General features: G+C 39.1%; 1 protein-coding gene across 2 annotated transcripts in view; it reads right to left on the bottom strand.

Moving 5' to 3' along the window:
• Positions 1-17,830, bottom strand: part of ldlrad4b (low density lipoprotein receptor class A domain containing 4b) — a 61,970-nt gene that overhangs the window by 24,804 nt on the left and 19,336 nt on the right. The window contains exons 2-3 of one of the 2 annotated variants that reach the window (XM_067394709.1): positions 16,686-17,204; positions 11,252-11,392 (exon numbers count right to left, since the gene is read on the bottom strand). In XM_067394709.1, coding sequence (XP_067250810.1) covers positions 11,252-11,392; positions 16,686-16,725 — 181 coding nt within the window. In that variant the 5' untranslated portion in view covers positions 16,726-17,204. Of the gene's footprint in view, positions 1-11,251; positions 11,393-15,079; positions 15,140-16,685; positions 17,205-17,830 lie in introns of those variants that run through there. The other variant, XM_067394713.1, reaches the window with a different exon arrangement.

The raw sequence follows: 17,830 nt of genomic DNA, 5'->3' as shown, positions 1-17,830 counted from the left end.
TAGAGACACAAACAATGTTCTCTGAGTCAGGACTGATGACTAGCTAGCAAATATCATAATCCTGCTCAGTCAACCCTGAACAGGTTCTACAAAAAAACTTGACAGTTTACCTCATAACAAAAGGAAACATTACAAGATCCTACAAGATGTCCAACAAATAGCTGATGACTGGATCCTCAAAATACCAGTGCTGTTTTACAGATTACTGCGTAAACTAAATTACATGGTGAGCTTCACTTGATGACAGGTTTCTTTTTTTTCCATAAACCATCCCATGTCTTTGTGGCAGTTATAAAATTGTGCAACCCATTCTGTCGACGGAGGGAAAGTCCTGAGAAACGGCGAGATGCAGACATGTGAAAACATTCCAGTTATAACCTGTAATATAACTGCAAGAATAAAAATGGCAGCCATCGCTGAGGCACTTCCATCTGCAACCTGCGTTCTGTGATATTCGCACAAATCCCCGCAGGACGTGGTGTGTGAGACGGGAGGAAGGGGAAATTGTCTGCTTGTGCGAGTAGGTTTATGACTGGGGATTGCTATCTGCAAAGCCAAGATGGGCCGCCTGCAGATGTGATGCACTGCAGTGTGTGCGCGTGTATATAATCATCAGGTATTGAGTTTTTTTCACCTCTCTCCTGCAGCCTGCTGAGCATCGTAATGGGTCGTCTGCCCAGGAGTGAGGTAATGTCTAGGTTTAATGCCAGCCTCCTGCACTGGCGCACACTCACAGGGGCACAACAGGAAGAACAGCAGGCACCGCAACTCCCAAAATGGCTGCTGTTGTGACTCTTAATGATCCTGACAACATAATTAGCATTTTGCTAACGAGCCACATGGCAGTGCTTCCTTCCCCGGACGCTGCCATACGGCCTCGTGGACAACACCTGCGTGCTCTCGGACCCCCTTTATGACACATCATCTCCTCGGTGATGCAGACACAGCGACTGCAAACAGTCATCAAAGCGGAAGATCTCACTGACAAATAACCGTGCATTTCTCAAAGTGGGCCACTACCCAGCAGGCTGTCAGTTCTGACTCCCAGTCGTTGCAAAATACTATAAAAACCTCATTAAATAATAACAGCACTCCATATGTCCAATTGACATCTCTGTGTGTTTACAAACAGGAGAAACTAACCTGGGGTTTGATGTGCCACTGTTGGGGAATTTTACAAGTAAAAAAGTACAAAAATCCACCACAAAGAAACAAAGAGCAGTAGCAGCACTGCGTGTTCAAATGAACACTATGAATGTGGTGATGTTTTCACAAGAGAAATTCAGGTTGCTGATGTAGCTTGTGTAGCTTAAAATATTTAAAAGGATAGTTCTCCCCACCAAAATGAAAACTGTGTCATCATTTACTCAGGATCATGTCTTTCGATACCCCTGTGACTTTCTGCAACTTCTATTTAGTTTGATGCTTTAAAGGTGCCCTAGAATCAAAATTTAATTTATATTGGCATAGTTGAATAACAAGAGTTCAGTACATGGAAATGACATACAGTGAGTCTCAAACTCCATTGTTTCCTCCTTATTATATAAATCTAATTTGTTTAAAAGACCTCCGAAGAACAGGCAAATCTCAACATAACACCGACTGTTACGTAACAGTCGGGGTGTACGCCCCCAATATTGGCATATGCCAGCCCATAATCGAGGCATTACACAAGGGCAGCCAGTATTAACGTCTGGATCTGTGCACAGCTGAATCATCAGACTAGGTAAGCAAGCAAGAACAACAGCGAAAAATGGCAGATGGAGTGATAATAACTGACATGATTCATGATAACATGATATTTTTAGTGATATTTGTAAATTGTCTTTCTAAAAGTTTCGTTAGCATGTTGCTAATGTGGTTAAAGTTACCATCGTTTCTTATTGTATTCACAGAGACAGTCTGTATAAATCATAAACACATCCTCATTCTTTATAAATCTCTCCAACAGTGTGTAATGTTAGCTTTAGCCACGGAGCACAGCCTCAAACTCATTCAGAATCAAATGTAAACATTCAAATAAATACCATACTTACGCGATTAGACATGTTGCATGACGAACACTTTGTAAAGATCTATTTTGAGGGTTATATTAGCTGTGTGAACTTTGTTTATGCTGGTTAAGGCAAGTGTGAGCTCCGTGGATGGGGAGCGTGAGCATTTAAAGGGGCCGCAGCCTGAATCGGCGCATATTTAATGATGCCCCCCCAAAAAAAATCTATGGGGTATTTTGAGCTGAAACTTCACAGACACATTCAGGGGGACACCTTAGACTTATATTACATCTTTTAAAAAGACGTTCTATGGCACCTTTAAAGGATGTCCGACGCCTTCCCTATTTTACTTACAGAAAAAAATTTAACTGCCGCTGCTTTCGTTCCGTAAGTAGAATAGGGAAGGCGTAGGAAGTACAGTGTAAGCTTTTTGAAGAATACGGAAGTGCTGTTTTGGTGGAAGCACTTGGAAGGCGATCATTTGTTTATATAAAGTATATACATTTACATTTTCTTTAGAAAATGACCGATCGTTTCACTAGATAAGACCCTTATTCCTCGTCTGGTATCATTTAAAGCCCTTTGAAGCTGCACTGAAACTATAATTTTGACCTTCAACCGTTTGGAGGCCATTGTAGTCCATTATAAGGAGAATAATCCTAGAATGTTTTCATCAAAAACCTTCATTTCTTTTCAACTGAAGAAAGAAAGACATGAACATCTTGAATGACATGAGGGTGAGTAAATTATCAGGAAAAATTTATTTGAAACTGAACTAATCCTTTAAAGGAAGAACCATAAAAAAGTGATCCATAGACACATATTATAGGGTTAGTTCATACAACGATGAAATTTCTGTATGCAATTCCAAACCCATTAGGTTTTTTTTGTTCATCTTCAAAACACAAACGATGATATTTTTAATATCTAATATATTGCCTCTATATAATATAAAAATCATTTTGCCTCACAAGAACATGCACAGAATAAAGTAAAAGTAAACAACGATTATGATCATCCAAAGTCTTCATTTTATTTCTTTCAGGGCACAGAGTACATTTTCTAACTCAAAGTCAAAACTATCGCCTCCACATCTTTTCCAATCCCAGAAGAGTTTAAAACCTATCCATTTAAAAGGAGGTGATGTTTACATCAGGGCCCTCATATTTTCACTCCACTCCCCTGAGTCACATGTTCAACCTCCAACCAATCACCACCCACAGATTCCCCAAAACTAAACAAGGCTGAGACCCAGCAGACACACCTCTTGCACGTAGGTCGCCAGAGAGAGAAAGTGGCACATCAGACTCAAGCTCAGCTGACCCAAAACTTAAAAGCTCTGACCCAGAAAAACAGAAACTATAACATGCACATTCACTTCTTACCTCGTAAAAACTACAAAATTAAAGCTATTCTAATTAAAGTATGACTCTGTCAATGGTCAACCTGCCAAACAGTTGAATATGCCAGTTGAATATGCAAATCTATGAATATGCTAGTTAGCCCCACCTCCACTCACTCGCATAAGCTCAGAGATCCACTCGGTCAACTTACTGAAGTACATTAGAGTATTTAATAAGATTAGCCTTCTGCTTGACTATTATCAAACAGCTAATAATGTGTTGCTAATGGTACACAAACATTGTTCCGGTTGCCATCTCAGAGTCAGACAGCTGCGTTCTGAATGCTCTGAACAACTTAAAACGTCAATGGAGAAAGGCATATAGTTCATCATAACATCGTAATATAGATCATACACCCACTATATTGCTAAATCTACACAATTTTTCTTATCAACAGAAAAAATATACTGGGATAACCTGGCTTTTATTGAGACTTCCCTCCTTCTGATCCGTCATAGTTAATGATATGCTAAAACCCGCCGGCACGTTGACATGATTGGTTACACGATAGTTTGTGACGCAAGAAACACCAACTCTTATGAAACTGAAGAACACATGTACACAAGGTAGTTAAAATATGGGAGTACAACTGTACTTCATACATACACATACATAGACATGAATAGGAAAAAGACAGAAAACAAGATTGCAACTCACTTTTCTGCCGTGATGTTTTTAACAAACAAAGAGCCAGCGCAAAAAAAAAAAAAAAAAAAAAAAACAGAGCAGAAACTAAACAGCACCTCAGCAGGAAACATTCTTCTCATGTTTCATTCTCTCTCCCTCATACACACACACATTAAGAATTCATTTATTCCATTCATGCATCTTCAAGCAACAATGCAACCTGACATCCTGCAATCAGAGAGTGAATGAGTTTAGGGTCTGAATTTCATCCATACAGCCATGACTGATATGACATAAAAACACATTATGAGGCATTATGGGTAAACTGGAAATGAGCTAATAGGATGTCTCAGTATGAAAGTCTTTATTCACTGAGGGGAGAGAGAGAGAAGATATTTGTGAGAAATGAACACCTCAGGGGAACAAAAACACAACGGGTTGGAAGAGGGAATGCAGAAAGAATGAGAAAGAATTCTCATTTGCATTCCAACTCATTTAAAATGGTTTATAAATGGGAAAACATTTTGGGTACGGAGGGCACATGATAAAAAAAACAACATACCACAGAGTTTTCATATCATTTTTTGACTGGAGCTATTTAGGTTCAGCAGCAAACTGCTATAAAGGCATTGAAAACATTCGTACTGTACAAGCCTTGGACTTTAGAAGAAAAACACTTATAGCAGGCTATACAATGGTATCAGATGCGTGCACACACACACACTACCGCTGAAAGTTTGGGGTCAGTAAGCTTTGCCATCACAGGTATGGTAATGAATAGTGCATATACTGTATATACACAATATTTTTTTAAATCAGTATTATTTTAAATACTATCAAACTATGCTATTTCTCTACCTCTAAACTTTCAATAAGTGTGCTGCCATCCATTTGAACTCCTGAACTCTCTCTACATCCTCAGCATCTGCACATCATCAACATCTGCACTGATTGGCTATGGCGAAGGCCATTTCATCCATTAAGTTTTGAATCCTGTGGAGACCTTGAAGATGAAATTATTGTTATGTCACTTCAGGCTTCTTCAGATAAAAGCAGTGCTGTGGATTAATGTTCATAAAAGATGCCTATGGTTTATTGTAGAGATATTGACAAAATCAGTTTCCACTTGAGAAATGTGGCATATAAATGTAAAAGTTAGAAGTAAAAATACTAAGCATATATGCGATTGCAATATGACTTTCATGCCACCAAGGTTGCACATGGAAGTTAAAATCTACTGTTTGTGAGGATTCAGGGTTTGGCTACATGCAAATCTACTGGTTTGTGGGCCAATTTGCTCTTATTAAAGCTATTGATTATGATGATCAAGACCTGCAAAGTATCATCATTTGTGTCAAATCCAATCCACCGATAATAATGGATCTACAGAAGTCCAATCTTTTGGAAATGGGGTACTTCAACCCAATATATGAAGCTTTTTGGTCATTTTAAACTCAAATTTTGAATTAAGTATTAATATAAAACTGAATATGGAAGTCTTTCCATTGAGTATTTGTTTGTAGACAGTAATCTAATCTATACAGGTCTTAATTCCAATTCAGACATTAAGTACAAACAATTCACCTACTAAAAAACATTTTCCACCCCCCTCCTCATTTTCTTGCATCCCTCCTTGTTTTTGCTTTGGTCTTTGAGCCAATCATGATTGGATTCCTGAGCAACTTGCCTTTTAAGACGTCTCCATTTATTGCTTTGCCTCTTTTTCTCTTCTTGTTTTTTTTTAATCCCCGTCTATCGCTCTTAGAGGGGAGCGAAAGAAAGCGAGGGAGGAGAGCTGTCAGTTTCCCATCTTTAATGGCCCCAGCTGCATCATTACGCTCTCAACACACTCACACACAGGGCCAAACGTACTTAGGTAACAGATGAAGAAACGAGCAAGGGACGAAGGCCACCGAGAGAGACAGAGGGATTCCATCATACTGGGAGGTTTGCGGCACAAAATGACTGAATGAATGCACTGAGTAAATGAGTGAACACTGAAGAATAGTGCCCGATAGACCTCCAGCTCAGCCACGATAAACAATCCCAGAATCCACTGTGAGCCTGCGTGAGGTGACACTGTCTGAAACCCATCAGTACTGATGGTGTTGACAGCCAACGAATACAGAACCGCACGGCCCTCGCCCTGAAAAACAGCCCGGCTAATGCAGCGACGTGTGTGGGATGTGGATCAAAGGAGCTGGGGAAAAGCGCGAGCGAGTGAGCGAAGGAAAGAAAAGAGGAAGGAGAGAATGCAGGAATCGGAGATTTCTCTTTTCGGACTGACAGTATTCAATTCATCGGAAAGCTTTAGGGGGGGGGAGAAAAAAAAAGAACTATTTACAACCAAAAACAAAATCACAACAGTCTCTATTGAGAGCGCGACGAATTTAGCGCACAGGTGCTCGGCCTGTCGGTTCGTTAAAGTGCAAATCTGAGAAACACCTTTAGAGATAAATTGCTTTTCTTTATCCTGAATATTGCAAAAAGTCAAATAACGCAAATCAAAGTGAGCGCAAACAAAGCGGAGCGCTCTTCAAACTGGTTCCAAGACATCAAATACCAAACAAGTGTCTCATTCACACTGTCATTATCATCTGTCATTAAAACCCTGATTAAGACCCTCCGAACTTCATTCAAGTCTCCTTTACAGTCAGACATTCCTGTAAGCCAAACAATTCCATCATCCGGCACTTCCCTCTCGCTCTCTCTCTCTCTCTTCAAGAAGTTCAAACGCTTCATCTGGGACTTGCCCTCCCTCCAAGCGACACAGATTGCATACAGAAGACATGACGTCGGTTTGGTAATGAGCCCCTTAGCATGAAAATGCAGCCCGCTGCGGTCGGCCCAGATTAGCATGAGAGATGATGGAGATTAGTGATGGAAATCCTAAACTCAAACAAACTGATTGTTGAGCTCTTCACATCAGACAAGGCCCGAAACGTGACCTTGCCGACCTCTGACCCCCATCAACCTGTTTTAAAACCGCAGAGGAGAAACGTGAGGAGAAAGTGAGTACGAGAGAGCTCTATAGACACTCGTCCCCTGACAGACATCAAAGTGGGACGTGTTGGTCCAGTGCGAGCGGGACAGTGTCTAAGAATGTCCAGTGCCTGACAACTTCAACCAGCTTGTCTGCAGCTCTTGAAAAACTCTTCTCGCATGCACACACACTCTGGAGAGGAGAGCTATTAACAAACACGCAAACTGTTGAAGAGGCTGATTTGCATACTCTTCAAGGGTGCCGCTACCGTGCCGCCTTCAAAGAGGACAGAGAGTTCCCCAAGCTTTTATGCAGAGTGAATAAACGTTTGTAGTTTTATGTCTGTGAAAGTTTGTTGTTGGTTTTACAGTAAAGTTCTGCCAGCCAAGTTGTGTGCTGGGATTTGATGCCAGGAAAAGGCAAATGCGATCGGTTTTGTGGTAACCGTGCTCGTCGCAGTAAAAGCTAGAGTGTATGTAAGGTAAGACGATCCTCAGTGTGGTTTCTTCTGTGAAGTTAAGGTGTGGAAGGCCGTCATGTTTAATCAACATCACTCATAAATGTCTGATCTGTGGCCTGTACGACATATCTCTTTAATATCTACAGAAATAAATATTATTATTGTTTTTAAAAAAGGGCTGTTACTTACTTAAAGGGATATTGCACCCAAAAATAATTTACTCACCCTCAAGCCATCCTAGCTGTATATGTCTTTCTTCTTTCACCTGAACATAATCTGAGTTATATTAAATAATATCCTGGCTCTTCCAAGCTTTATAATAGGAGTGAATGGAACCTCTTTTTTTTTTTTTTGAAGCCCAAAAATGAGCATCCATCATAAAAGAAATCCAGGGGGTTAATAAAGGCGTTCTGAAGCAATGCGTTTTTGTAAGAAAAATATCCATATTTATAACTTTATAAACTATAATAACTGGCTTCAGGTAACGGCTATACGCGAGTCTAGTTCTGGTCAAAGAGTGACCTCTTAACCCAACGCAAGACGTATTGATGAGCGATAAGACTAAAACAAGAATTTTTAAAGCGAAAGGAGGAGCTCGAGTTTGTTGCCCGGCCCTATTTGAACCACGAGAGGCATCTACTCTCATCTAAGTTTACGCTCCACCTACATCATACGCCGGATGGCCATTACCAGTGTTTACTAGGGGTGTGACGAGACAGGTATCTCACGAGACGAGATAAGACTCGAGATTGAGTTCGCGAGACGAGACAAGATTTTTGCACACTATTTTTAAGAAATCCTCAGTGGCGAAATACATGACTAGATAAAACATTCTGCATGTGTATTTGAAATGTTTTAACTAATCATCTTGTAATGAATGTCATTTCAGTTCAACTTTCTGAGTATGAATCATCATATGCAGTAAAAGACAACAATACTCAAGCACTGTAAAATGTTTTGCCACAAACTCAACTGACTGACTTCTCTTCTGTATGATTTCAGTCTCTTCAGACCTTACTGTACATGATTTATAAGCTTTTGACCTCCTAACTGAACTCCTTTCCACAAACTGATCATAGAAATAAAAACAGTATAAATAAAAATGGTAACACTTTACAATAAGTCTCATTTATTAACATTAATGTATTAACCAACATCAACTAACAACTTTGCTACAGTATTTAACACTTGGTGCAACCATAATCCCTCAATATTCAAAGTGCAAATAAGACCAAATTTTTCTTTGATACAGAGCTAAGAGATGCTTACAACTACACTGCCCAACCTAAAATAGCTTTCATATTGAGAGATATTTGCATGCATCAGGAAGCCATTTTCAAAATGTGGGGTATTGAAATCGCGTTTGAATGTGCGCTCGCATTTACTTTTACTTTCACTTTCAGCAATTGCGCATACTCTGTGAATATGGAGCGGCGGCGACCGTTATCCAACTGAATTAAATGTTTTTAATTTAAATACAAAGAAAAACGGCAGGAGAGGCGTAATGTAAAGGTAGCGGTGGTTCCTAATCATCCTAACCTGTCATGGCAATATCACGACACCACTTTAGATCATGAGACTACTTTTCGCCTCGACATGAAATCTCGTCACATTTTAGTCTCGCGAGATCTCGTGACACGAGATCTTGTCACACCCCTAGTGTTTACAGTTTAATTATGGATTTTTTTTACAAAAACACATTGCTTCACTTCAGAAGGCCTTTATTAACCCCCTGTGAGCTGTATGGATTACTTTTATAATGGATGGATGTGCTTTTTTGGGCTTCAAAAAAATGGCACCATTAACTGGCTGAAAGAAAAGTCATATACACCTAGGATGGCTTGGCTTGAGGGTGAGTAAATTATGGGATCATTTTATTTTTGGCTCAACTATCCCTTTAAATGCATAGCAGCAAAAACAGACTGTTTAAAAGTTAGAAAGACTGTGAAAAGTGGCCATGAAACTTTTTGTCACAAAATGACTAACCTTAGTGGACCTTCCTAAGACAGAAAAAAAAGATACATTCCCGGACAACATGTTTTACCCCTGATAATTGTGCAGTCTGACTCCCACACACCTGATGCCAATAAATGCAAACCACTGACAAAGAAGATCATCGCCACACACCCTTAAACCCTGCAAAGCTTTTCATCATACTCTTCGATAAACAACCTCTCTCACTCCCTCCTTCTCTGCAGAGGCTGTCTGACGGTCCTGACCACAACCTTTCAATGTGCAGAGAGAGAGAGAGAGAGAGAGAGAGAGAGAGAAATATTTTGTGCAGTGTGTCTAGACTATATTCATGATCAATCTGTCTGGCCCTGCTGTAGACAGAGAGATGGCAAACTCGATTAGACTCTAAACATTTCCTCAGACTCTGTCTCGCTCTCAGCATATATCGTCTTCACTAACGTCTATCAGCATCATTCCTCTCTCCCTCTTGCAGTATATGGCGGCTGTTTGTCTGCTGGGGAAATGAGCATTACTGCTCTAACAGCTCTGACTGAAGACACCCCTCAGAGCAGAGCGAACACAGGGGAGCATGACATGGCAAGAACAGATGACTGATTTCAACACAGCCAGAAAAGAGAGACGCAGACGGAGCTACGTGCTTTTTTCTGGATTTTTTTTTTTTTTTGTCTGCTCTGGTTTTCTCAAACTTGGAGACACAAAAGAGCTATGGTAGATCAAAGCTGACTGGCTGCCACAGTCTCACACCATGGGTTGGACGAAATAGCGAATATTCACCATGATTATGCTAAAATAAGTCACATTTTTTCTCAATTACAGAGCAAATATATGGGTCAATGAAATATTAGAGAGTCCACAAGAAAAAAAATTTTATTTTAAAACACAGTTTTAAGAAACATTATCTTTGCATTTATGTTGTTTCTTTATGATTTTTAAAACCTTTTATACTATTTCAATTTAATGACTCAAAAAATATTGTATACATATACATGTAATTTTGTCACATATCTATAGGATTTTTTTTTATTATTATTTAAAACAAACAAACAAAAAAAAAATAATTTTTTTTTTAAGGTAAATTTTTTTTTTAAACAGATCCTGAACTAACATTACCTTGTCACAAAAAGCTCAAAATAAAGTTGGTCATTTTTTTCTAAAAACTTATACTAAAATATTATGTCAATCTTTAGGCTCTCTTATGATACCTGGGCAGTTGTATCACCTTGACATTTTTTCCCTCTATGCCCCTCCCAAAAATATTAAAATAAAATTGAATTCAGAAATAATTAAAAATATAATATAATATAATATAATATAATATAATATAATATAATATAATATAATATAATATAATATAATATAATATAATATAATATAATATAATATAATATAATATAATATAATATAATATAATATGTTCATCATAGAGAGGGGGAGTTCAATTCCTTGTACAGTATGTATGAAAGGCATTTTCAATGTAAAAATAGGCCAAATGCAAAAAAAATTTATCATTGACATAATATGTCATTGGCCCAAATACTATACATATAGAGGAATATGACAAATATCACCAAAAAGACAAGATATATGCTATATGATAATTCTATTTTGACAGACACACACTCCCTCTCCACATTTCAGCATGCAGAGACACCATTTAACACTTGTCTCACACTCACACCCTGCAGGTGGCTTGGATACAAACGCATCAGGAATTCAGATGAGAAGTACGAAAACATCCTGCTGACCTCATCAGAAGCAGAATACAGGCAGGTCTGAGTCTGGAGCAAGAAAGTTAGAGAGATGGACTCACAGCTGAAGATGGCAGATGCAGGATGCTGGGTGGAGATGGGGCAATGCACCTCATCACTGTTGTCTCCACAGTGGTTGAGCTGATCACAGACCTGCGAGCCCAGGTTCAGACATCTTCCGTTAGCGCACAGGAATCTGCACTCTATGGACGAAAAAAACCAAACACAAAAAACTGCAGTCACTCGTCTTCAAATAGGTTAATCAATAACAATTAGAGTCAGGCTCCGTTTTCACACCTGCTGCATCAGGGCTTGTCAAATTTCCAACCTTTGCTCTGGCCCTTGCGAAAGGAAATCCCTAGAAAATGATTTTTGAGCCAAATGCATTTGAAATGCTTTTCAGCAAGGATACATTAAATTGATCAAAAGTGACAAAGACTTTTACATTGTTACAAACAAATCTACCCTTTAAAAATGTATCACAGTTTCCACTAGTGGTTCAGCGGATCACAAAACTCACGGTTCGGATCACATCACGGTTATGAAGTCACGGATTGGATCACTTTTCGGATCAGCACAAAAAAATTATAATTAGGGGTTGGGGGGTTACTTAACTTTGCATTTATTACTTAGCCCACTTTAACTACTCTGGAATGGTTTTATATTAGGGCTGTGAATCTTTTGGTAGACAGCGATTCAATTCGATTCACGATTCATAGGTGTTTGATTCGATTCAAGAACAATTTTTGCAAATTCAGAACGATTCGATTCGTGACGATTCACATTAAAATTCGATGCGATCCGATTAATTCGATTTGATTCTGCTTTTTAATATGCATTTATAGGGACATTGAAATGCTTCCCTCAATGTGTCTTAGTCAGGGTGTGAATTACACAGCGGCCTTCAGGGGGTCAAAGAGTAAGGGCAAAAACAAACAAACAAACAGAAAAACCCTTTTGTCAGTTGTTAATGTTGGTTCATGTTAGTTCTCAATGATGCAACAAAACTTTATTTTAACAGCCTATAAAAATTGGCATTTGTGGAAATTTACATAAAACAAAACTTTAAAAGGGCTTTAAGAGTATTTTTCGTTACAGCCCTATTTTATATCTATTTAATGTGTAAACTAGCAAGACAAAACACGTTCAAATGATAACCTGTTTACTCTATTGCGGTGATCCGCGAATCACATGCGTCCCGAACCGTGGGGCTTGAACGAATTACGGATCAACAACGATCCGTTTAACCATTAGTTTCCACAAAAATATTACGCATCGCGCAACAGTTTTCAACATTAATAATAAGAAATGTTTCTTGAACTCCAAATCAGATATATTAGAATAAATTCTGAAGGATCATGTGACACTGAAGACTATATTTATGGCTGCTGAAAATTCACCTTTGCCATCACAGGAATAAACTACATTTAAAATATATTAAAAGAGAAAACAGTTATTTTAAATGGTAATAATATTGTACAATATTATTGTTTTTTTGTGGTTTTTTTTAATAAATGCAGCATTTATGAGCAGAAGAAATTTTAATTTTAAAAACATAAAAAAAAAAAAAAAAAAAAAAAAAAAAAAAACCACAGACTCCAAAACTTTTGAAATGGTACTGCATATATATAAAATGTATCTTCCGCAGATCAAAAATTGTGTCATCTACAGAACACATCTTGAAATTCCCTATGAAACTTTTTCCCCATGTAACCAAATGTCAAAGCTGCTCATTTCAACACAACAAAAATGCAAGATGATCGATTGCTAGTTGTCAAATTCAGCTGCAATTTTGCCCAAAAACACCCCAAAACTGTCAGTTTGTCAGTGATTTAATCCTTTCTGACCATCATCTCCCCTTCACGATTTCATAATGTGCTGATTGATGTTTTATTGTTGTTTTGCCGACTGAACAATGGTACAGCATATTCAACAGACTGTACAGAATTCCTCATAGCCTTATTTCTTTTTGCATCATATAAAATATTGTATTTAATTTGACTAAGTTTCAAGCTAAATCAATAAATGACAGAGCTAAAGTCAGTGTAAAGGGCTGTTCACACCAAGGGCAATAAAGACGAGTGAAACTATCAAAGTTTTAATAATCGTTCTAATTATATGAGAATAAGAAAGTCCATACCACATGTATAATGATAATGACACAGAGGAATGATATTGCTGGAATCAATTTCTGAATGATTTTTTCCAGCTGATGAACTATTAAAACATTGACATCCAATCAGAATCCACCCTGATAGACAACAAAACTGCAGCAAACACTTAATAAACAGAATGTTATTATCCATTGGTGTGGACGCTAATAAAATTATCGTTCTTGGTGTGAACAAGCCTTAAAGGGTTAGTTCACCCAAAAATTGAAAATTATGTCATTAATGACTCACCCTCATGACTTTCCAAACCCATAAGACCTTCGTTCATCTTCGGAACACAGTTTAAGATATTTTAAATTTAGTCCGAGAGCTTTCTGTCCCTCCATTGAAAGTGTTTGTACGGTAGACTGTCCATGTCCAGAAAGGTAATAAAAACATCATCAAAGTAGTCCATGTGACATCAGTGGGTTAATTAGAAGTTTTTGAAGCTTCGAAAATACATTTTGGTCCAAAAATAACAAAAACTACAACTTTATTCAGCATTGTATTCTCTTCCGGAATCCTTCCCATTGAATTGATTCCATTGAATCCTTTCATCTGCCGGCGTTGGTAATGCACTTTTACGTCGTTGTTTTTGGTGATTAGGACATCCGCGACATGCACACTTACGCACCATTTTAAAAAATATAGCAATACCAAAATACAAACAATAGAATAGCTTGAATACAGCGTGCGTCTCCCTCAGTCTGTAAACGAAGCTTGGGCGCACCGGATAACACGTCAGCAACGTCACTGCAGAGTCGTGAACCCGGATTGACAACAGACCCGGAAGAGAATACAATGCTGAATAAAGTCCTATTTTTTGTTATTTTTGGACCAAAATGTATTTTCGATGCTTCACAAACTTCTAACTAACCCACTGATGTCACATGGACTACTTTGATGATGTTTTTATTACCTTTCTGGACATGGACAGTATACAGTACATACATTTTCAATGGAGGGACAGAAAGCTATCAGACTAAATCTAAAATATCTTAAACTGTGTTCTGAAGATGAACGAAGGTCTTACGGGTTTGGAACAACATGAGGGTGAGTCATTAATGACATCATTTTAATTTTTGGGTGAACTAACCCTTTAAGAAGCTAAAATTAATATCAAGGAGATACCACTGAAGCAGCTCTCAACCCTGAATGGTCAAAACTGGTTAATCTTACTGTTGGATACCCCTCTATAAAAAGTTTACATTTGGAAACACTTCTCAACTTAACAACTAAAAACACTAGGACATCCTTTGAGGATCTGAAAGTGCTCAGCTGCTAGAATTTGTGGGAAAGTTTCACTGGGCTAAAAACTTTGCAGTGATTTGTGGATCTCAGGCGGCGATGATCCTCTATATGTAGGTCACTGACTCTTATAAATGATCTTAAAATAAGTGTTCCTGCAAGCATGCTTTTACAGAAACTGAACATTGACCTGATATCGTTGGATATTTGACTGTACGGAAGACTGACTCTCCACTATAAAGCATTTACACAGGACCAGAATGCAAAGCAAACCAGACAGTGATGACACCAACACTCAAAGCAACTTCTCTGTCTGAGGAGGAAGTGCCAGACAATACCAGAGCACACCCATGCAATCTCACACAGGGTGTGGTGCAGCCAAAAGCGGCTTTAGAAATTATATGAAGATCATTAGGCAAATAAATCAGCAGTTCTCCGTCTTCCTTAAACCTTAACAGAGCATGAGTCAATTATGCAAATCACTATATTCACCTGCACAAACCGAGCAGCACAAAACAGCAACAATCCACAGAGAATAGGATAGACCTGATGAGACTAGAAGAGAGGACAAGATGAGAAGAAACTAGATGATAAAAAGAAGAGAAGTAGATGAGAAGTAGATGAGACGAGAAGAGGAAAAGGAGAGAACAGATAGGATGAGGAGAAAGGAGACAAAACAATAGCAGAGAAGAAGAGACAAGACAAAAAGAGGAGAAATGAGGAGAGAAGAGACCAGATGAGATGAGACAAAATAAGGAGAGACAAAAACAGGTTAAAAAAAAAAAAAAAGTGACCAGACAAAACCAGATAAAATAAGGAGAGCAGAGGAAAAGAAGATGAGGACAGGAGAAAAATGGGAAAGGAGAAGATGGAGAGATGAGTAGATGGCAGATAAGAGGAGAAAAGATACTGAGCATGATGAAAATGGACAACACTAGACGAGATGAGAAAAGAAGAGACAAGATGAGCTGAGCTGAGAAGAAAGTACGAGATGTGATGAGAGAACAGATGAGACATGGAGAGGACACAAGATAGGAAGATGAAAGTAGAGGAGAAGAGTGGAGACAAAACGAAGAGACCGGACATAGCCAGAAGAGGAGAGAAGACCGGACAAGAAGAAATGATGATGAGAAGTAGATAGGAAAAGGAGAGAAAAGACAAAAAAATAAAAAAGAGACCAGACAATGGAGGAGAGAAGAAGAGATGAGAAAAGAAGGAGAAGAGGCAAGAAGAGATCAGACTAGAGATGAAAAGATACAAAACAAGAACGAGAAAAAAATAAGAAAATAAAAATAAAAGATAAGACAAGACAAGGAAAAGATGAGAGATGAGGAGAAGAGAAAAGATAAAACAAGAAACCAGATGAGACAAGAAGAGAAGAGAAGAGACAAGATGAGAAAAGATGAGACGAGACAAGAAATTACAAGACAAGATGAAACAAAGCAAGAAAGAAGAGATGAGACAAGACAAAACAAGAAAAGAAGAGACGAGACAAATCAGGAAGACCAGAAACGAGACAAAACAAGAAGAGCAGAAATGAGATGAAGCAAGAAGAGAAAACATGACCTGAGGCCAAACCAGAAAAGACAGGACGACAAGAGAAGACGAGAAGAGAAGTGAAGAAAAGAGAACATGAGATGTAGATGAAAAAAGGAAAACATAGAGGAGATGAGAAAAGATGAGAAAAAAAAAAAAGAAAAAAAAAAAAGACCAGACAAGAAGGAGGAGAGAAGAGGTTCTGCTTCCTGTCTGCAGTGCACTAGACTGTCAAACTTTGGTTTAGTACACAGCCCAACCTCCACCGCCCTCCGCCCATCTCGTACTTTCTCTCTCCATCTCCGCATTCCATTCTAGGCAGGGGAGAGAAATGCAGCCTGTCTGAGAAATGGAGCAGAGGAGTCTGGGAAGGGGAGGGGGAGTGAGAGAGCAGCTTTGAATATTAGCACACAAAAAACATCCTGAGTTTGTAAAGCACAACATGAACCTCCTCATGAACATAATCTTTACCGTTGGCATGAATCATTAAACTCACATTCACGCCAACAGCTTATCCTGCTTAATACCAACACTGAGGTTATAAACCTGATCCGGTGCTCACCTGTGAAAGCATTGGTGGCCGGTAGGTCAGCCTCCTGCATACTGCTCCTGCCGCTCGGCCCGAATGTGTGTGTGTGTGGGCACCCACGTTATTGGCTCCGATTGCCTGAGGGCTCCTGGGGGCCGAACAGCCGCCGTGCTGCCATTCTCACCTCACATGTCCATGGCTCCTGCCTTGGCCGCTGCCCTTTACCTCCACGAAAGGGCAAATAAACTCAGAAGAAAGGTGGAGGGGGGCTAAAAAGTCTTCAGTGAGGGACTAGGGCTCTATTCAGCAGGAATCAGGGTGGGGTTGCCAGGGCAACCAGCGCACCGATTACCCTCCCAGCCAGAGCCAGCCAGCCATAGCTGTGTGTGAGGGTAAGATCCAGACAGGTACTTGATTCAGAGCAGGTGTCTGATAGCTGATTCAGGAAGGGAACGTGTAACTGCTGCCGCTAGTCCTGGGTGGATAAACTCTTCTCAGCATAGCAGCATGCTAATCAATGCGCCCCACCTCATCCTTCAGACTGCAAGCTCACTGAGAGAGATGGAGACAGAGAGGGAAAATCAGTTGAGTGCTTGAATTACACAGAACAAAAAAATTCACTTGCAAAAGATAAACTAGCGTTCAAAAGGTTCCCATAGTTTTCTCTAGAGATGCACGATACTAAATTTCTCAGCTGATAATGTTAGCCGATTATTCAGAATGATATCTGCTGATGCCGACGGTTTAATTTTCTTAAGGAAAAACTAATTCTCCCAAATAATCCTGTAGACCATACACCCTCATGCCGTTCCACACCCGTAAGACCTTCGTTAATCTTTGGAACACAAATTAAGATATTTTAGTCGAAATCCGATGAGGATTTCCGTGAGGCCTCCATAGGGAGCAATGACACTTCCTCTCTCAAGATCCATAAAGGTACTAAAAACATATTTAAATCAGTTCATGTGAGTACAGTGGTTCAATATTAATATTATAAAGCGACGAGAATATTTTTGGTGCGCCAAAAAAAAAAAAAAAACGACTTATTTAGTGATGGCCGGAGCGCCAAAGTCACGTGATTTCAGCCGTTGGCAGTTTGACACGCGATCTGAATCATGATTCGATACACTGATATATGATCCGATGCTTCATGAAGCAGTGTTTTGAAATCGGCCATC

Source organism: Chanodichthys erythropterus, chromosome 2 (genome assembly GCF_024489055.1).
Source record: "Chanodichthys erythropterus isolate Z2021 chromosome 2, ASM2448905v1, whole genome shotgun sequence".
Classification (NCBI taxonomy): domain Eukaryota; kingdom Metazoa; phylum Chordata; class Actinopteri; order Cypriniformes; family Xenocyprididae; genus Chanodichthys; species Chanodichthys erythropterus.
This window is presented reverse-complemented; position numbering and strand designations above follow the sequence as displayed.